The sequence below is a fragment of the Dunckerocampus dactyliophorus genome, chromosome 4, assembly GCF_027744805.1.
Source record: "Dunckerocampus dactyliophorus isolate RoL2022-P2 chromosome 4, RoL_Ddac_1.1, whole genome shotgun sequence".
NCBI lineage: Eukaryota > Metazoa > Chordata > Actinopteri > Syngnathiformes > Syngnathidae > Dunckerocampus > Dunckerocampus dactyliophorus.
In genome coordinates, this window is record NC_072822.1 from 2,598,093 (window position 1) to 2,619,204 (window position 21,112).

A 21,112-nucleotide genomic window follows, 5' to 3' on the forward strand; every position below is an offset into this window, starting at 1 on the left:
CTGACTTTATTTCAGTTATTTATATTCAGTCAAAAAGACATTTGGAACAATGTTAATGCCTGCTAAAGATAGCAGTTAGGTAATAATCCACTGGTGCACAGTGCATGATGGAACAACAAAGAAAAGTATTTAGTTAAAAAACATTTATTCAATAAATAGTTCAAATAAATAATAATTTTCACAAGCAAAACAAAAGTGACTTTAAAAAAAATGCTAATTAGCACACTCTTCACGGTTCAACAATCAACACATCAATCTTTGGCTAGATGAGATGCAAACTGTACACAAAAAAAGTCATGTGACAAAGAGGATTGTCACTTTCCTTACTTAAAAAAAAAATCCCAGTGCAGATTCTTCCCAGTCAGGAAAAAAAAACCCAACCTGTCCATTGACGTAAAAGTGCTTTTTGAGGCGGTCATGGTCACGGAGACTCGGCAGAGGCATTTATGTGGAGATTAAACTGCCTCACATTGACACAGTGACCTAACGGGTAATATTAGATCAGGGGTGTACAAACTTTACAGAAAAGTTGAAGGATGCAGGAGCCACTTCACACGTTTTGTACATTGAAGATGCTAAAAATCCAACGTAGATCAATATATGCTAAGCTAGCTGAACAAAACATCCACATCTTTGCTTTGTGTTGTAGGTGACAAAGCTAATTAGTGAGTAGAAATAATTATATGTTTAGAAGAAGATGTGAACCAAAAATAAAACAAGCTGTGGGCTGCAAATGTTCCCCGGGCCGCACTTTAGACACCCCTGACCTAATGGGTACTTTTGGAACACCCATGCAGAATACAAATGACTTGCACCTGCAAATATGCAGTCCACTTCGGTCAAACATCAGACCCGCCCACTCAGGTGCTGCAGACAAAACAAAAGTCTTGTAGGAAAACTGACAAAGCGGGCCTGACGGTCGGCTTCCGGGTGTTCCGTCCTACCAGCCCTCCGAGCTGTCACAGCTGGAGCTGGGCGATGGCGCCTCCGTGTCGCTGGCCAGCGTCCACGGATGGCGGGAAGGCGAGCGCAGCTGTTCCATGTTCCCCCTCAGCAGCGTGAGCAAGGCGGCGGGGGCGTGGTCCACCACGGACGGCCGCCCGCCGCCCTGGTTCTCCAGCAGCCGCACCAGGAAGTTGATGTAGCGCATGGCCAGGCGCAGGATCTCGTTCTTGCTCAGCTTCTTCTCTGGCGGGTGCGTGGGGATGAGCTTGCGCAGCTCGGCGAAGGCGGTGTTGACGTTGTGCTGGCGCCAGCGCTCGCGGGTGTTGGTGAACACTTTCCTGGTCATGATGCTCGAGAGCGAAGGCGTGGAGGACGTTTGTTCAAGAATTTCTGTTTCCTGGGCAAAAAGAATAACATGTCGGAATTAGTTGTATAATGATTGTATGATCCTGCCAATCAGGGCCTCTTAACCATAGTCGTGGTGCACAAAAGACTCTAATTACTGCCGGGTCAAAAAAACAATGGCATTAACAGCTGTGGCTGTAGGCAACCTTTTGTTGTGTATTAACTCCAAGATGACACTAGCTGCAAGTGGTGAGCATCCAGCAGCTTTATCTACCTCTGTTGGTGTGAAATGCATCTTACACTTTACGCTTTACTGTTGTTTGCAATGAACTCATCAGCGCTATTAATGCTGGCTGAGCAGTTTACTCCTTACCACTGTTACAATATTGGTTCTTTTGCTGCTGTGTTGTGCACTGTACTTGTTAATGAATGGCCATGTTACAATGGCTATAATACGACAGGGGTTCTCTAGTGGTCTCAACCTGGGACCCATATTTCCAATGGTCCCTATGTCGTGACCTACTTTTATTTAAGTCTTTTTTTATTTGTATTATTTCTTTTAGATTTTTATGCAAGTCATTTTTTTATTGGTTGTTTTGCCTTTTACACTTTTATTTGGCATTTTTATTTATTTGTATGATTTTTTTTTTTTACATGTTTATTTTTTTAAATTAATTTTTAAAAATAGATTTTGTATTTTTCTTGTTAGTTTTTATCTATGGAATTTGTATTTTTTATTTTTACACTTACAATTACTTTTTTGCACTTTTTGACAGTTTTATTTTTTATTTTTTGGCTTTTTGTACGTCGTTGTTTATAATTATTTTTATATATATTTTTTACATCTATTATTTTTATATTGTTATTTTGATTAAATTTTATAAAGTCATTTTTATTTTTTACACTTTTGTTTATATCAAATTTAATTTTTTAAATGATTTTATTTAAATCATTTATATTACTATTTATTTGAAAAAAACAAAACAAAACACTTATTTATTTTTATTTTTTATTTTTTATAATGTTTGACATTTTTATTTGTCATTTTAATTTAATATTTATTTATGCATGCCATATGTTTGTTTTGTTTTATTTAAGTCAAACCAAGCAAATTCATAATTTTTAAAAAATAATGAATTAATACACATGATCACTGTCATGTCTGAAGTGCGTTTTAGAGGAATTTATGAAGGCACTTTGTCAAGGAAATGAGGAGGAAGATGACTAAAATATTGCTCAATCTTACTTCAGGATAAGTCCGACATCATTTGTATATTTTACTTATTTTCATGTCGTTTTTGGCTTGCTGTCTACGACCCACTTTTGGGTCCCGACCGGCCAACTGAGAACAGGTCGCAGGTCAGTTATTTGTATTTTTTGTCATGTTCAAATTTTGTGCGCTTGTAACGGTAGTTACGATGTCAACACGGGCCAAACATTGAACGTTTTCCTGTCATTTTGAGGTAGCGTTATTGCGATGTTTAATGCTGCATACGCAGTCCAGCATCATAAACAATCCGGAGGATGCGAGGTGGGATACGCTGCGGTTGTCTACAACCATACATGTCTTGTTTAGGAAAGAGAAATGTGAAAATAGATTTTCAAATTGCTTTTTAGTGGAATATTTAGCTTTTCAGAGAAATCCAATCATGCCTGTATTTCCAGTAATAATTTACTACAGCTGTAATGTCATGCACTGTTGGAGTTTGACCTTGTATTTCGTGCATTTTCCCAGGATCTGTGCGACCTTTAATCACTTCTAATTAGCACCAGCATGTCCGACATGGCAAGAAAAAGGAAATTCAGGAAATGCTCCGTCCTAAATGCTTACCTGCTCTTCAGTTGCAAAGTTGCAGATGTCCTCGTCCAGTCATGAGCGCCTTGCAGCAGAGGGAGAGTGGAGCAGAGTGGACGGAGGACAGCGAGGGAGGGAGACGGACAGAGAGGGAGGGAGAGAGGGATGGAGGAATGGGTTGCATACAGGAGAAAGAGAGAAGGGGGAAGACTGCTGCACGATCGCGTCGTGGCATTTTTATAGCAGGCTTTTGTGTGACGTGGTCCATGTCATTGTGTGTGTTGTCATCACGCCCCCTCCTTAACCCCACCTCACCGTCCACCCTCTCCACGCCCCCGTTATCAAAATGAGGCAGCATCATCACTTATCGCTGTGTGAACGCTCTGAATGGAGCATTCACACCACTGCTGCTCTTGCATATTTTTCATCCAATTATTCCTGCTCGGGCATTCAAAGGTGGTCCAAATACTTTAGTAGTTTGTTTCAAAAAGTGAATCTTTGTTTGTTTTTTTATAGATTCCCTATACACAGAGTGAAATATTTTAAGAATGTGTTTAATTTTTTTATATATACTACTGACCACCACCTGCTGGGGCTTGGTTTAAGAGGGGACAGACAGAAAAGAGGCAAAAGGAAGCAATCAAATGCAACAGTAACATCTGCTAGTGCTTGCTTTAAGAAGGGACAGAAAAATGTATAAAGAAGATTGCCAATAAACAACCACAAAACCACCTGCCTAGTGCTTGCTTTAAGAAGGGATAGACAGAAAAGCAGCAACAGGAAGCATCCAAATACAACAGTAACATCTCCTGTTAGTGCTTGCTTTAAGAGGGGACAGAAAAACAAAGGAAATGACAAAAAAAAACACAAAACTAGCTGCTAGTGCTTGGTTTAAGAAGGGATAGACAGAAAAGCTGCAACAGGAAGCATCCAAATACAACAGTAACATCTCCTGCAAGTGCTTGCTTTAAGAGGGGACGGAAAAACAAAGGAAACAAGGGCGGTCTCATCATTTTTTCCATGACTGCATAGAAAGGAGATGGCAAATAACAACACAAAACCACCTGCTAGTGCGCAGTTTAAAAGGGGACAGACAGAAACACGGCAACAGGAATCAATCAGATACAGCTGTCACATCGCCTGCTAGTGCTTGATTTAAGCGGTGACAGAAAAAGATAAATGAGATGGCAAGTATTAAAAACAACCTGCTAGTGCGCGGTTTAAGAGGGGACAGACTGACGCGGCAGCAGGAAGCAATGAAATACATCTGTAACGTCACCTGCTCGTGCTTGGTTTAAGAGAGGACATAAAATGATATAAAGGAGATGGCAAATTAAAAAACAACAAACAGCACCTGCCAGTGCTTGGTTTAAGAGGGGGCAGCCAGAGATAAAGGAGACACCACCACCAAGTAGTGCTTGACGTAGCTTGGTTTAAGAGGGGACACCTCAGCATTTACATTCACTATTTCTACTTTTGTCCTCATCGCACTTAAGAGCATGGCCATCTCCCTCCCCACAGACTGAAGGTCAATCAAAGGGCAAAGTGAGTATTATTTTTCTCAGCTTGAACATTTGTCAGAGACAATATATTGGACTTTTTCAGCAATAATGAACGGTGAGATGATGTCATGGCGTTGCCAGAAGATCACAAGCTAAGCCTCCCATTGGACTGTGGTGTCCGTATGACAGAAATGTATGTAGTCCGCTTTAATTGATTAGTTTTTCTGGCTAGTCTGATGTTTCTTTACAGCTTTTGGTGAATATGATGTCATTTTTGGGCATTTTTTTTCCAGGGGTCTAATAATAGCGGTCTAATCCGTGTCGCAGGCTGGCGCGGAAAAGATGAAACTGAGATGTTGGTCTCTGTGATCCTACAGCCGTGGACACGTTGGCCATTAGGCACGGACAGCCCACCATTGCGGCCGTGGCGACGTTGAAGGGCTCAACATGGCTGCGCTGCGATTGAATCCAACCTGATTGGCCCACAAAAGGTAGAAATAGCACATGCAGATTGACAGGTGAACAATGTGTGTTTTGTTAGGACTGTGGTAATCTTGTTGAGCCATTCCGTGGGGCCACACATAAATTAGACAGGAAACACCTCTCTCTAGCCCCGCCCCTCATCCACACGCTCCTGCCAGTTTAAAAAAAAACCCAAAACACAATGTCTAGTTTAACCAATTGTCACAGTTTTTTTTTTTTACACCCTTCAAGTGTTGTTTCAAAGACGCAGCCTTCCATAAAACTCTCTCTGTGGAGTAGGAATTTACATAATCCGATTAGGGCCCGGGATTAGCCCCTTCGGGCCCGATCGGGGCCCCGCTTTCTGAATCAGCCATTCATAGGCGGCGCCCTCGCGTCCAAGAGGCTGCACCTGCAGGCCCCGGCGCCACCGCTGCCACCAATCTCTGCCTCCGTCCGGCCACAAGCGGTGACCTTCACCGACGGCGCACGGAGATGACTGCTGAACTCTCATCTCTGTGTCGTACAGGCAGGAAGTGATGGATACATCAACTTTGAATTCAGATCTGCCTAGCAACAGATGCCAGACATCTGTAAGACTTTTTTTTTTTTAAACACATCTCATCTAATGTTGTCCTGAAGTTATTTAACGCATGTCCTCAAATTAGTGACCTCCGCTCTAATAGATGCCATTCCCCAATTAAGGTACGCCATGCCCTTAAATGTATCTCACCTCAAATAGACACCTCCGTTTCCACTCTGGAAGAAAATGTTATGTTCAAGATGTTTATAAATATATAAAATGTAATATAAAATGCTTAATTTTGTGATTTCATTTAAGGGGAAACTGCTGAGCATTTCAGAACAAAGGCTGCTGAACATCATTTTAATTTGGAAACATTTTGGAAATATTTGAGCACACACAGTCATCCCTCGCTGCGTTGCGTTTTTAAGAAAATGAATGAACTCATTCAGTAGCGAGGACGTATTTATACGCTTTTATAAACCCGAACGCCCGATCCCAGCGACGTGTTTATACGTCTTTTACCTTTTGTTTTGCGCGAGAGGCAAAAAGAGGTAATGACGCAACTCTGCACTTGTCACAGGGCAAAAAACATGCATGTTACTCTAAATTATCCATAGCTATGGTGTGAGTGTGAATGGTTGTTTGTCTATATGTGCCCTGCTATTGGCTGGCCACCAGTCAAGGGTGTACCCCGCCTCTCTCCCAAAGTCAGCTGGGATAGGCTCCAGCATACCCCCGTGACCCTAATGAGGATAAGCGGCATAGAAGATGGATGGATGGATGGACAAAAGCAAAAAATATTAGTGTCAAAGTGAAAGTTATGCTTGAAATGTATCTTTTCACAAAAAGCTGTTTTTCTCCCTTTTTTAGTCGGGAACTGATATTTTCCTGAAACTTACCTATGTTCTACTGCTCATTACTAAAGAACAGGAAAAGGTAGGAAAGACGAGAGTCTAATGTTTCTTTTGGTAGGTTCCATGTTTATATAACCATACAACACAATATTTTGTGTGCCTTGAAAGTAGTGAAGGGGTTGTCTTTTGAAAAATGGCTGGGATTGAATGAGTTAATAAATCGTGGTTGAATACGGCCTATTATTGGTCAAAAGATCTGCATACAGTATTTAGGCAACTTGTACTTATTTTTTGCCTAAATTAAGCATTGTCAAGCATATAAATGGCTAAATGAACTAGAATGTAATTAGAAGGGAGAAGACACCTTAAACGTATGAATGTAGTATTCCATTGGTCACTAGGTGTCCGTAATTGTTCAGCGAGACAAGCACCAGACGGAACCACAGGCTTTTATTACAGGTTTCTCTCACAACAGACACAATAATAATAAGCTAAAACTCAACTCTGAGCCCCTGACGTCACTTTCTGTCCACCCGCCATTACGCTCCACCAGGGAAGACATTTACTGCGACACACATGAGCACGAGTTTTATTTGTCTTAAATGTCATATTTTCTCTGATTATATCTACTGTATTGAGTAATATGAATGTAAAGGTGACTATAGGGGTGTTATTTCATGTCTGGAGGGCTCTAATCATGTTAAGAACCACATTTAGAAGATTAACAGTTTTTTTTATGCCATGACTATAAAAAAAAAAATTAATTTATAAATAAGGAATCCCACTTCGCGAAAATTCATTTATCAGGGTCGGGTCTGGACCCAATTAGCTGCGATAAATGAGGGATTACTGTAAAGTACTCCAATCTACTGTACCGTAATATGCCCCTGGCACTCTCTGCAGTTGAGTAAATAAGCTCCCCTGCCCACTAAATGAGGAAGTACTAAAGTTCAGATGTGACTCTCTTAAAGCTCCGATTAACCCTCCATTCAGTTAACCACTGAGTCTTATAGTCGCCGAGAGCGCTGACCGCAAAAGCCAATAACCCCCGGGGTCTCGACGCAAGAACACTAACTCCTGTGGCTGTAGTCAACCTCCTGATTATTACCTCCACAAGCTGGCTGCATTTGAAGTGATCACGAGTGCTCAGCATCCAGCAGCTTAATCTACCTCTGCATGCGCTTGAACAATGTTGGCGTGAAACCTATGCGTGTCACACTTGCCGTGTGAACTCATCAGCGCCATTGGTGCCGGCTTAGCATTACAACATGGGTTCTCTCGTTTCTCTGTTAATAAATGACCACTTTCTCATGTACTCCAAATCATTGTTAAATGAATTTGTCATATATGGATTCAAAGTGACGGCACTTACAGCAGGCAACGTGGCTGTCTTTCAAGTACAGCAGCCTTGTAGCATGATGATGCGTTTTATTGACACACGTGTATGGTTAGCGTATCTACGCACATTCTGCTCTATATTTGCACCGACATCCATCACCTGTGTCACCCCCAGCAGCACACAGGTGACACTCTTAACTGCGACTGTGATTGCAGATAACAAGGTGACCTTTCACAAGCTGCGCTTTAAACAGCCTGCTCGTTCCCACCGTCTCCGCGTCCTTTCAGAGCGAGGCCCCGAAGTGTCGTCTCGGACAATTACTGCGCCATTACGCCGCTATTTACTGAGCCTTCACCGCCGGGCCTCCTCGGACCCGCCCGCCACATCTTTTGTCCCCGCGCCATTAAATAACAAACCGCATTGTCTCTGTCTTTTTGCGTCACAGGCTTGTTAGCGGACAGAGAAAGAGGAAAAAAGATGGTGGGTTATTGATGCCGACCAGCCAGTGTGGGATGAGACTGTCCGGAGGCTCGGGGTCCCTGGGGGTGGTCTTTGTCTGGGGAGGGGGGGTGGCGGATCATTCCTCAGGGAGCTGCTTCACTCTGCTGGCTCGTGAAGATAAGCACTCTCTCCACATGCTGAGGCCATGATAAGGGGATTGCTTCGCTAAATGGGGAGGAAAAATGAGCTTTCACTTCCCACATCCACTTAAATGTCTTTTTAGCCACTCAGCTTTTTAGGCCAGAAAACAGTTTTTATTATGAAGAGACTGAAGTGTTGCACAAATACAAACACGTTTTGAAATAGAATGATATACTGCAATGCAACATGAATGCATTATGAAATATAATACACAAATAAATATAATATTTTCACACCCCACAAAATGAACTTTAATTTAGCAGAATGCGTTTGCTAACGGTCAACACAGGATGCTTAAAACAATTTAAGCCTTGTCTGTCCGTCGGTTCGGCCCGGCACCTTCTCATAGCACAATCTGCCCCTCTTCAGCGGCATCGGCACTGCAAAAAATACAAGGACAAGTATCTATATTATTGTACGTTATATTACCGTAAAAACTGTAATTATAGCAGGGAAGCAGTTGATACTCGGAGAGAGTATTGTAATTTTAAAAAAGTATGTAAAAAGTATGTAATTTTATTACATTATATATATAACTTTTTTTTTTTAACTTTCCTCATGATTTTGAGTTCACGAGAAAGTGGAACGGAACCGTATCTCTCTGTGACCGCATTACAGTCATTTATTAACAAGTAGATTACATGACACAGCAGCAGCAGCAGAACCAATGTTGTAAAAACAGGAAGAAGCAAACGGCTCAGCCAGAAATAATAGCGCTGATGGGTTCACTGTAAACAACAGCACGCCACGTGTAACACGCCTGAGTGTCACACCAACAGCTGAGTAGCATAGCCAACATTTGAAAGCGCATGCAGAGGTAGCTAAAGCTGCTGGAGTGGATGCTGTCCACTCATGATACCTCCAATGCAGCAACCTTGTGGTGTTATAAAAACTGAATCAGGCTGTTGCCTACAGCCACAGCTGTTTATACCAATTGTTTTTGACCCGGCGCTAATTGGAGACCCCACGGTTATTTGCCTCATGTATTTATTATGTAGAAAGCTTTGATGTGAATTTGCATTGTATAAGCATGTTCCCATTACCTTCTTATTCCAAGTAAGTATACGTTAAACCACAAAAAAGCCAAAGAAAAAGCAAAACATGGCTTAAGGGGTATATTTTTCCCAAAAACGTAAGTTGAATTCCGAATTGTACCAAGTCGGGGGCACGTACGTATTTTTAAAATGCTTTATCTCACCTGTGCCACTCAACCCTGCCGCCTCCTCACTCCTCTTCCTCTCTTGCCCCATCCAGCATCTGGACCCGTAGTGGGACACTCTCCCGCCCACGTGTGAACCGTGAACTCCATGGTGCCACAGCTGGACCTCTGAAGGTGGGCTGAGACGACCGTTGGCTCGGCTGAAGGCGCCGCTCCATGAGAGTGGACTGTCCAGAGAGGCGTCTAAGGCCGGCCGGGACCATTCGTTGTTTCCTCTACCGACCACCCTGCACACTGCTCCAGCTCGGCCTCTCCTTTCAGATAAGATGGCCTCCCTGCTGGTTCTGTCCAGCTCATTCCACGCATCCCCGCCAGTCATCCACACGGAAACATCCGGGCTGCAGGCGGGCCAAGTGGGATCGCATCTGAAATCTGCCCCGTCTTCCTGCGAGGAGAAGCTCATCTTGGCAGACCCAAACAGGAAGCTGAGGTTGGGGTCGCCGGGAAATGATTCTGGATCGCGGCTGGCGAACTCTCGCGGAGGAAGCGGGTCGGCCGTCGTGCTCCAAGGGCTCTCCGGTGGACTTGTGCGCTGACTCGACTCGACATGCTGAGGCTGCGTGTTGTTGTACTGGGAGGCGGTGTCGCTAAACAGCTGAGGTCAGCAGGAGATGGTGAGCAATGATGAGTTAAATCCAGCCTTCACTTCTAAATCACCTTTAAGACTTTGTGTGGCACTTCGGGGAGCAGTTCTTCCAATTGGGTCAGAGATGCCCCCAGTAACCACGGCAACGAGGGTGCCCTCTTTAGCATGAGCTGACTGACCAAAGGGTTGATGCTGGGGAACTGTGACAGGCACTGCTCCTCCTGCTCCGAGGACACCAGTCAACAACGCAAACATCATCATGATTCGTCGGAAATATTCACAGTAAATCTCACCTGTGAGCACGTCAGAGCCAGCCAGTCTCGCTCCAGGTAGCTGACAGGGTCCTGAGCACTGGACATCAAGCTGAGGAAGCAGATCCGATTGACCCACTTGGCCACTTCAAACACCTCTGAGGAAAGGAGCACCTGGCAGGTAGCAGTAAAGTTCACGATATTTCCCCGTAACATTCCACACAACGCGCTCACCCTTCGTCTACCTTGACTTCCAGGTCGTCCGACTTCATGCCGAAGAGCACCAGAGAGGAGTAGACCAGCACCAAGTTGTCGAAGGCTTGGCTGGAAAACCTGCCATCACAGCAGCATCAAGGTAGACGACACGGCTCCCAGACATGTTTGTGTTGTGCGAGTGGTTGTGATGTTGTGGTCACCCAGTCTGTGTCATGAGGACACTGCTGGTCTATGGGTCAGTGCATTATAGGCTTTTTCTCCTTCGTGTACACATTTTTTCTCTTAATATTTTCACTTTTTACAGCTGTTTTTTCAATTTCTGATGTTTTTTAAAATTATTTTTCAACTAAATTGATCTCTTTCCTCATTGATATCGATATTGATATTGATATTGATATCTTTCCTCATATTATTACATTATTCTAGTAAAATTATTATGTAATTATTCCTTTTTCCATTTTGCTGTTTTTTTTCTTGTTCAAAACAATTTTTAGAACGTGGTGCAGGCCAATAAAAAAACAACAACAAAAAAACAGCTGCAGGCCACAAATGGCCCCCAGGCCGCACTTTGGACACGGCTGCTCTAAACCCTCACATGTATGAGATGTATTTTAAATGTAGTTTTACACCTTAAACAATTGCAGTATTATTCACAAAACATGCAGTTACAATTATTAAATGATGTAGAAGTTAAAGCGGAGTAAAAAATACGCAAGGGAGCGAATGCCGAGCCGCCAACAGGGCGTGTTGTACTGATGTACTGATGTACTGTATATGTGTGCACTGACCCTCCACCCTGGCTGTCTGGGCAGTGCAGGATGATCCAGCAGTGAGTGTACTGCAACGATAAAGCGGTAAGCCTCATCACCATGACCTCACTGGCTCGCTCCTGACATATCTCGTCATGTTCCTACACACACACACACACACACATCATGGAAAATATCAGAAATCAGTCATATATGAATAATCCATACTATTATATCAAGCACACAAATGATACTCAAGCTCCTTGGCTCAGTACGATAGGAGTGCAGGGGTGTGCCGTGTGTTCGTTTGTACCTGAACCATGACCGCGGTGTGCTCGTCCACTGTGATCACAGCGTAGTGATCCGTGCCTCCGAGCATCTGCAGGGACGGGCAGTGACTCCTCTCCAGCACCGACACGTTAAACCTGCGCCACGGTCAGATTGCACTTAGGTTTTCTTCATTTCACTGAAAGAGGCGCTTGACACGCATTTGACACGAGCGGCGAAAAAAGTGTCAGCCGTGCCAAAAATTGCTGTAACATATGAATTAAACATTAATGTTAATATAAATTCAATATTTGAATAGAGTGAATTAATCTCTTATTTTAATTGCTTCTTATTATTATTAGACACAGTGATGGGTCTGTTGCTTGTTCCTATTTTTTTCCACTTCTTTGAAAAATATATCAAGTATTACTGATATTTTGGAAATTTGTCCATTTTTGATGCATGCTCTTTAATGGGAAAATGTGGTGCCAACTGGTGGACAACGATAAAAATAAAAAATTGAAGGGCCAGTAGTCCAAACTGAAATCTCAACATGGAAAGAAGGAAGAGAGAAGAAATAAACGTAATATTATGAAAAACAGATATTTTTGGAAAATTAGGTTGTGGAAAAAGTTATAATAAAAGTTATAATAGTAAAGTCAAAATATGGGAATAGGGACCTCATTATGACAATAAGAAGAAAGTTTAAATAGTTGGAAACTAAAAAATCTGTAGAAATGGGAAAAAGGGCTGCCAATCCGCTGTTTTTTGAAGATTGGATAAAAAACGGCTCGGGCCAATCGGGTTGCCATATAACGTTTGCCATATAACGTTGGTAAATCTTGGCCACACTCCAACATGGTAGGTGTAGTACTGCGCCTCAAAGCTGGTGGCCGCTCCACTCCCGCCACCCGCAAGAAGAAGAAAACGCAACACCACCACGCAGACACGTCCGCGGTGTACCGTCGTGAACTTAGTTTCACGTTGGACGTTGATATTCTGCTCCGTAACTACAGCGATAGTTCCCCCTCACTGTGCCTGGACTGCTGTGTCATGGTGCGGGGAGCTCGCACGGGAAGTATCACTCTAACCACTGGTTGTTTATACGAGGGACCGTCAATAGATTACTACTGCATTGAAGAGAGTTTGTTAAAAAAAGTCATATATTCTAAATCACACCACAAATTGATCTATAACCATGTCAAATAATTAGTCTTACCCTAAAAGTATTTTGCAAGCCCATTGTTTCCAATTTTATCTTTTATTGGATGGACTTTTATTGGATCTTTATTGGATTAGGGACCTGACACACAGAGGTTTGTTTCAAAAGCCAATCAATGTTGTTGGTCATGCTGTGTAATAAAAAGGTAGATCCAGCAATTCTTTGGTTGCATTACTTTGACTGCTGTGAAGACCTATTTTCATAACCATATTCAATTCCACAAATTCATGTTTGGAACAAAAGCTTATTAGAAAAAAAAAAAAAGGATCGGATCGGTAAGACTATAAAAATAATCGTATCGGAAGCCAAACAATGTGGATCGGGACGTCCCGAGTAAAAACTCCTGTCATTTTATAAAGGATAAAGTCTAACAATAAATATTACGATGTCATTTTTTAAAGTCAGTGTTACGAGAAAGCGAGAAACAAACAAAACAGTTGTTTTTTGTTTTTTTAAAATGTATAATTTGGGAATAGAGTCCTGATATTACGAGAAGCTATACGAAGGAAGAAAGTCAAAATATTTGGAAAATAAAAAAAAAAAAACTGCAAAAATTGGGGAAAAAAGAGCAAAGATTGAATATCACACCAATAAGACGCTTTTTCACCGCACAGTTTTTTCTTGAAATATATAGAACTTCTTAGCATACGTGCTTTTCCAAACTATGAAAGTGGCCCTTGGATCACTGGTAAAGTCTGGACACTATCTTAAGGCTTAAATATAACATGGATGCAAATATAACTGATTTTTAAAAATGTTTTGCTGTTGCAGTGCTTGACGATTGTACGAACGCCTCGGCGACACTCACGCTGACTCCAGCGTCTGCAGCAACAGCGGCCAGTCGATGAGTGTCCCTGTCACCAACAGCACGTACGCCACCTTGTCCTCCAGGCACCAGGAGGCACTCTCGGGGAGGACGATGTCGAAGGTGAGGTGCTCCACTTTCCTCTCCTTGCAGATGGTTGCCCATGGCGACGGGCCGGGGTGGTCGTACTCCACCACCAGAGAGAAAAGATTCCAGGGGAAGTCCGGCCCTAAATGTTGCTCGTACACCATCACACACACACTGTCCTGCACGCTTGGACGTACAAGGTGAGAGAATCAGATGTTCATTAACATGTTAGAAACAAAACCACAATTCAAATTTGATTTGATTTGTTTTGTATACATGACAACATTTTCTATGTGAAATACTGAAATGGGAGTGAAAGCACACCTGCTGACGACACTGGCACCATTCAGCTTGCCGGTGTTCTCGTTCGGGCATATTGCGGTCACAGCTAGAGGTGGCGACACATGCAACAAGACTGTATCACAGTAGTTCATGGCAACACACAGCCAGAAATGTCTGGATTTTCCTCATACATTTGAACACAAAAGACTTATAGAGAGTGTAGTAGCTCCACCTAGTGTGCTGACTGGGGAATTCCAGTTTCATCCGCCCTTCAAAGCAGAGGTTCTCAAATGGTCTCAGCCCTGTGTTAAAAGAAAACTGCACTTTTTTTGGAATTGTGTCCATCATCCACTGTCCACTGGAATGGCTTGCTGCAACAGAGCTGAGGATCTGAACACATACGTAAGAAGAAGAGCTGCCTCGTTTTAGTTTTTACATTTTTAGAACACACACAAAAGAGTCTGTTCACGTCTTACATAAGGATTGTGGACGATGGGGATAATTTTTTTAAAAAGTGCAGTTTTCCTTGAAGGAACTCAGGGTGGATCTCACCCACCCCCGGGGCTCTGCCACCTCAGCATAGGAGATTTTCTTTTTATTATTAATGTAGTTGTAATAGTTTAAAGTAATTTACGAGTAGCTGTCTACGACCCACCCAAAATGGATGCACGACTCACTTTTGGGTGCCGACGCACCAGTTGAGAATGTCTTTTTCATTATGTTGTAACATAATCATCTCCCTCACTTGTTTCCGCTTTTGAGAGAAGAGTCACTTTTCATGACGTCATGAAGGAAAAGACCTGCCCCTAGCTAGATGAGCGTGCCCCAGGTACACGCCCGCCAATTTGTAAAATGAATAAATAAATACACAGGCTTTACTACACATCTTGAAATGTCCTGGAGAAAAGAAAGGGATACCCACCAGTCAGTTGGTTCAGGTGTTGGATGATTGCGCACGTGCCGTCTTCACAACAAAGCCATACAATGACAAGAATCTGCAGAAAGAGACAAAGGCGTGTCAGGTCAGGTCTTGGGATTGTAACCACGCAAGCAAAACGCTAACTTTGTCATTTTGCGCCTCGCCGCCGTTCTGCAGCCGAGTCGACACCAGCTGCTGTAGCTCCAGCACTTTCAAGTTGGACTCGCGGTTCACGCGACTGAGGTGGAGGATGATCTGCAGCCTCCTCAGCAGCTCAGCCAGACCCAGGTCAGCGCACGACTCAACTGCCTTGCTCAGGTACTCTTAAGTAAAAGAGTGTGAGCGTTGGGTCCTTGCTTATGAAAGTGTCACTGATGTCGTTACTCACCCGCAGCAGCGTTCAGGTCACACTTGAACAACAACTCTTTGGCCGTGACCAGCACGTGGATCAGAAGCACATGACGGAACAGCTGCTCCTGATCTACATGCAAACACCGGCGTCTCAACCGTGGTTCTGTGACTGCATTCTTCCTCATGGTGCATCTTCTGTGCTGTACCTCTGACCGGCTCTCCCCTCTCCGCTTGCGTCATCCGGCACAGCGCCACCTCCCGCTGTTTGAGCACATAACGTGTTTGGTCCGGAGCCAGGCGCTCAAAGTCCCTCCAGGCGGGCAGGTTGAGGCCCAGCTCCCTGGCAGAGGTCAGACGAGGCTGAGCGAAGGCCAGCAGCTCATGGTAGGCCTGATACTGACTGTCTGCAAGTGAGTAAGCATGCACCACCATCATAAACAAACCACACATTCTCTGTCAATTCTAATCTCAAGTGATTGAGCTCTTCTGTAGCTACATCAGACTGATGCGTTTCTGTGTGTGCTCATTTCTTGTTGATCAGTGACTATTAAGCTATTTATTGTATGTTCAAACAATCATATTAAGTAGGACCCAGCATAATATACAATATAAGATAATTAAATAGAATAAAAACAAGAACAGTGGTAATAATTATCATACATAAAAGCTAAAAATATGTTGTGTGCCTCATAAAGGCTTAATATTCTGTCTCTGAGTTTGCACGTTGACTTAATCTATTTTTGTTGCACCAACCATCTTGAAGTCGCCATGGTCAACATGATTTGAGCCCTCTAGACATGAAGTAACACCCCATAGTCACCTTTACATTTGTATTACCCAATACAGCAGATATGAGAGAAAATAAGACATAGTAGACATGAATAAGGTCACATAGACTCACACGTTAGGCGTTACTTGTTTTTTTCTGGAGAGCGTACTTCCTGCGGTGGCTATTGTCTCATCAATGTATTGTAATGGTGGCTTTAGGACACGTCGTTTGAACTGCGATGTAGCGAGGGCCGACTGTCCTTATTTTTTTAAATAAGTATTTATTTTTTTAGTGCTGTTTTTTAATTTGTATTTTTAAAATACTTGTACAGATTCAATTTAGGTATTTTTAAAATTAGCATTGTAAAAATATTTTAGAGATTAAATTCATGCATTTTTTAAAATAGTATTTAAAAAATAGTTTTATCTAGTTACCTATTAGTATTAGTATTCATTATTTTTTTTATTTTAAAATTACCTAATTTGTACATTTAAAAAAATACATTTTGTTATTACAAAGATTCATTTTTATTTCATATTCATTTAATATTTGTACATGTTTTTATCAGTCAGCTTCAAGAATGCTGTGGAGTACAATATTTCAGAATAAATACACACTGGCAGGGGCCAACATGTTTTGTTGCATTTTGTATTGTAAAGCTGACGTGACAGCTATGATAAAGAGCTGATATTTTTGGGGTTTTGGGGGCATTAATGTTGCTTCAGTGTATCGGTGAAGGCAGAGTGACTGAGTCGAACCAGTGGCTTGGATCTGCAACACTCTGCTGCCATCCTGGTTGATCCGCTGATCGTTGGTTGGAAGTACCACCGAGCTGGTGTTATTCTGCCCTCTGCTGGCGTGTCCTGATGTCGCAGCAGTGGTCGGCTTCCAGTCTACCAGTCTGGGAGGAGGCTGCTGCACCTCTGACTGTGGTACTTTGTCCTGCGGCTCTGGTGCTGATGAACACAAAGAGCACAAGGTAAAAAAAAAACAAACAAGCTGTAATAATGACTACGCTATTCTTCATCTGACCACAAGATGGAGCCAGCGCATTGCAACACACACTTCCTACCCTGTAGATGTGTGGGAGGTGCTGCCAGGACAGGTGACATTGACCGTGACCTCAGCATCATGAATGTGGTCAACGGGTCCACTTGCTGACGTGCCGGATGTCCGCCAGCCGTAATGCCTCCCTGGTCATCCTTCACCCTGAAATGGACTTTCTGCACTCTCTGCTCTGATTGGCTAACATTTTTAGGTGCAAGTACGGATGAAACTTGTGGAAAGATCTTGTCAGTGACTCTGTCGACTGTGCTAGTTGAAGGTTTAGGTTTGACTTCCTTTGTGTTGGGAATGAGTGGTAGATATTTTCTTTGGGACAAATCGGCACCGGAGTGTTTTTGGACAAAGTCTTTCGCTGCTTGTAACGGCAAAGCAGCGGTTTCAGACTCCTCTGGGTGAGGCGGATGCAGTGTGGAGCTCACCACCACTGATGAGATGATGCCTGAGGTTAGAGGAAAGTTCACATTATCACCTGAGATCTGATGAAACCATGCAATCACCTCACGGCTCCCCTCACTCTTTTCATCAGGTTCAAGTGACACTTTACTAAAATCCTCCAACGTCTGGTTCTTGTCATTAGAAGGAACATCAGCGCTCAGCGCCTCCGGAGACTCCATCCAGCTGCCAAATAACACTCTGGTCTCCATCTCTGGAGCAAAACTCTTCAACGCTTGCAGCTTCAGGGCTTCACTCAGAGGCTGGAAGTCAACAGCGGCTTCTCGTATCTCGGGTTCTGTCAGAACAATACAAAGTTATTTTTTTAGTAGGACATTGTAGAGCCCGGGGCCATTTGCAGCCCTAAGCACGTTTCTTTTATTGGCATATTTCAAAAATAAAACTAAGCATTGAACCACATTGGATCGTCAAAAGGTTAACAGATGATGTCATTTCTCCCGTTAAGGGTCAGTAGTCAATGAATGGCATGTTTGATTTGGCTTGGTTTTTACACCGGATGCCCTTCCTGACACAACCCTACTTATGCAGGCTTGGGACCGGTACTGGACATCTCCAGTGGCCGGGTGTCAGGGCCTAGGCAGCTATCATACTAATATAAATAACACAAAGGGGAGATGTGGGCTTAATAGCATAATATATAAAAGTATTTACGCTATCTAACTTTCAAACGTCTTCAACTAAATTGGATTGATTTTTGTGTGTTTAATAAACAAAAAGGTGATTCTGTGGAAAAAGCTGGAACGCTCCCGCTGTAGGTTATATTTGGCCATGTCACCACAACGCCAACCTGTTTCTACCTGGAAACAGGAAGTTCAGCACATAGTTGGGATGTTTCTCCGACTTCCAAAGCACCGTCTCCATCTGCTGCTGAGCTCCTGCCGACACCAAAGACCTGGGCGACCGTATGAATATAAAAATCACAAAACGTATGCACACTCAGTAGACACCTGATCTAGTAAGATCCAAGACTAGAGCTGCATCGAGCATCCTGCATTTACAAAGATAATAATGCTCATTTTTAACGATATCATAGAGGTCATCATTTAATAACATGTTGGTGGTTGCAGTTTGCATCATTCTCCTGTCTGTTTTATTCCTCTCCACAGGCACGGAGGAACATCCTCACTCACAGTCTGCCGGGTGGAGACAAAGCTTCCCTCTGGAGGTCAGATGTCCTCAGTGATACGTGAGACTGGCCGGCAGAGGCGGGAGGCGGGGTCAGAGTCACGTCCAGCTCCATCTCGGTCGGAAGCATGGCACGTCCTGATGAAGGAAAGTAGAGTGGTACCTCTAAAAGTTCAACGCCAATTCAGAATTGGGAAAAATACACCTCCTACAAAAGAACAAAACTTCAACAATTTCAAATAAGTCTAAGAGGTTGAAAATGTGTTACTTTATTTTAAAATGTGTAGCGAAGCCTGCCTTTTTGTGCGCTAATACAAATGAGGCGGGCTCATCCAGCTAGGGGCGGGCCACAGGCCATATCATGTCCACAAGGGAGGAGGTTTTTCTACAAGCTGAAACTTGAAAAGTGAGCATTTCAAATGCCTTTTCTTTCAAAAGTGGAGCAAACAAGTGAGGAAGGCGATAGATTTTTTTCACATTTGGTGCTCTTAAACAGGCACTTGGGACACACACGGGCGTATTTAGCCACGTGGGGGCCCAAGGCAACCCCAATCACTGAGGCACACATCCTTGTGCTGCACTGACAAAAGTTTTTTTTTTTTGAAAAGGTTAGTATATAATTAAGGTCGTTTTATTCCTGCTTTTGAAATCTGTCATCTTAAATTAGCTAGTCACATAGCCATGTTTATATACCGCCCCAAAAACGATTTCAGATATTAATGTTTATCATTTACTAACAAGTGAATATGAGAAAATGCACCAATTTCCTGAGATAAAGTCCTTATAATCCCCCTAGAAGATTATTATTACCTAACAAGCAACATCTTCGGGATGCACCGATCAGAGTTTTATGCTGCCGTTTCCGATACCATTCATCCAGGACTGAAATCAGCCGATCGATGGATTCATTATACATTTTTGAATTTATCTGTGATGAGTGCTATTGGCCAGGGGTGCCGTATAAAGGGGAAAAGTCAGGACAATTCCAAGGACTGCTAGAGGGCCCCAAAAACGTAAACTGATAAAATTAGTAATTAATTAATGGGGGGGGGGACTTGTGACTTGTGTCTTCCACCGCTGAGAAAGGCTGCTCATCTCAGCCGGTGAATTCAGTTATTTTTTGGGTTTTTAGCTTAGCTGACTGTCATGCATACGGGCGAGTGTTAGCCACAGGGCTGCGTTAGCTGCCATGACCGTGAGCCTCTAAAACCCACCATACTCTATCAAGCGTTGTTCTTCAAATGCCATATTAAAGCTTTTAAACGTGCTACCCCGGCCAGGTATGTTTCGTGTCATGTGTTAGCAGTTAGGTTCCACACGGCAGATGTGATTGTTTTTGTTTTGAAGAAAGTGGGAGGACGACACTGTTAAAGATGTTTGTTAGGTCAAGACACTACACTGCACGAAAGGGCCTCTGCGGGCTGCACTAGTGCCAGCCACAGGTGATCGACCTTTGTGATCGGCGTTGCCGGCATTTTAACATCACGCGATTTTTTTACGGAAATTGGCCAATCGATCAGAGCATCCCTAATAAAAACTCTGTTTTCACCTCGCCTTCTCTTCTTCTCCGCTCCACTGGGGTAACTCCGCTTCATTCTCCGCTCCCGAAGCGGCAACAAGTTTATTTTCTACCATCTTCCTGAATGAGAAGGGAGAGTGAAGCGGTCGAAACGATTATGCTGGATTTCTGATATAGTTTTAAGCACACAAATTAAGACTAAAACAGTTATATGCACTTTAAAGCGAAGGGAAAAAAATTATCAGTTTTTATGAGACGTCTGGGGGCCCCAGGAAATCTCGGGGCCCTAGTGCAATTGCCTGTGTTTGCCTAATAGTAAGTCCGCCCCTGGACACACATTAGTGTTAGAATATCATTAAAAAGTCAATTTTGCATAATAGGAGACCTTTAAATGATACTGCATAGCAAATGAATATGAATAAAAGCTATGATGGAGGTGCATCGTCACAACCTGTGTTGGGTGTCACCCTCCTTATTTATTACACTTCTATGGCTGCTAAGATTATTAAGATGTCACTTTAAAAAAATCCCTGTACAGTTGCTAAAGGTCTTTAGTTACCCAGGAAGAGATACAGTATTTCCATTATTTCCTAGACTAGATGGTGTTCGACCATTGAAGTTTTCATCTAAGTTACACTTGTCTTAATCTTTGTACTGACAACTCGTACCTGGAGCGTCTGTGTCCTTAAGCCAGTCTCCCTCATTGCTCAATGCCGGTAAAGAAAAGGGAAACATTTCCACTGCCGTTGAGTTGTCTAAAGGCCAGAAAAAGCACACTATTCATTTCATATTAAAACAAAAACATCACAACCTCTGT

General features: G+C 43.0%; 2 protein-coding genes and 1 long non-coding RNA gene across 5 annotated transcripts in view; 1 reads left to right on the plus strand and 2 right to left on the minus strand.

The window, feature by feature from the left end:
• Nucleotides 1-3,313, minus strand: tal2 (T-cell acute lymphocytic leukemia 2). Its single transcript, XM_054774353.1, has 2 exons — nt 3,122-3,313; nt 1-1,342 (listed from the first exon to the last, which is right to left on the minus strand). Exon 2 carries the CDS (start codon nt 1,289-1,291, stop codon nt 941-943), a length of 351 nt encoding a protein of 116 aa, XP_054630328.1. The 5' UTR covers nt 1,292-1,342; nt 3,122-3,313; the 3' UTR covers nt 1-940.
• On the plus strand, nt 2,333-20,589 carry LOC129180176 (uncharacterized). 2 transcript variants are annotated; one of them, XR_008570105.1, is made up of 10 exons: nt 2,333-4,780; nt 4,881-5,078; nt 9,665-9,743; nt 9,891-10,647; nt 10,724-10,821; nt 13,692-14,012; nt 15,191-15,331; nt 15,408-15,774; nt 16,859-17,112; nt 18,758-20,589. It is a non-coding gene; the product is annotated as an uncharacterized LOC129180176 (long non-coding RNA). The 2 variants fall into 2 exon arrangements; XR_008570104.1 differs by having other exon boundaries at nt 9,665-10,647.
• The window catches only part of LOC129180174 (protein shortage in chiasmata 1 ortholog), a 19,467-nt gene continuing 6,925 nt past the window's right edge, over nt 8,571-21,112 (minus strand). The window contains exons 8-26 of one of the 2 annotated variants that reach the window (XM_054774352.1): nt 20,964-21,050; nt 18,782-18,914; nt 18,449-18,543; nt 17,713-17,928; nt 17,206-17,637; nt 16,892-17,089; nt 15,571-15,768; nt 15,402-15,494; nt 15,158-15,336; nt 15,017-15,089; nt 14,137-14,200; nt 13,729-13,998; nt 11,745-11,856; nt 11,471-11,592; nt 10,712-10,799; nt 10,509-10,640; nt 10,287-10,436; nt 9,609-10,224; nt 8,571-8,790 (exon numbers count right to left, since the gene is read on the minus strand). In XM_054774352.1, coding sequence (XP_054630327.1) covers nt 8,705-8,790; nt 9,609-10,224; nt 10,287-10,436; nt 10,509-10,640; nt 10,712-10,799; nt 11,471-11,592; nt 11,745-11,856; nt 13,729-13,998; nt 14,137-14,200; nt 15,017-15,089; nt 15,158-15,336; nt 15,402-15,494; nt 15,571-15,768; nt 16,892-17,089; nt 17,206-17,637; nt 17,713-17,928; nt 18,449-18,543; nt 18,782-18,914; nt 20,964-21,050 — 3,344 coding nt within the window. In that variant the 3' untranslated portion in view covers nt 8,571-8,704. Of the gene's footprint in view, nt 8,791-9,451; nt 10,225-10,286; nt 10,437-10,508; nt 10,641-10,711; nt 10,800-11,470; nt 11,593-11,744; nt 11,857-13,728; nt 13,999-14,136; nt 14,201-15,016; nt 15,090-15,157; nt 15,337-15,401; nt 15,495-15,570; nt 15,769-16,891; nt 17,090-17,205; nt 17,638-17,712; nt 17,929-18,448; nt 18,544-18,781; nt 18,915-20,963; nt 21,051-21,112 lie in introns of those variants that run through there. The other variant, XM_054774351.1, reaches the window with a different exon arrangement.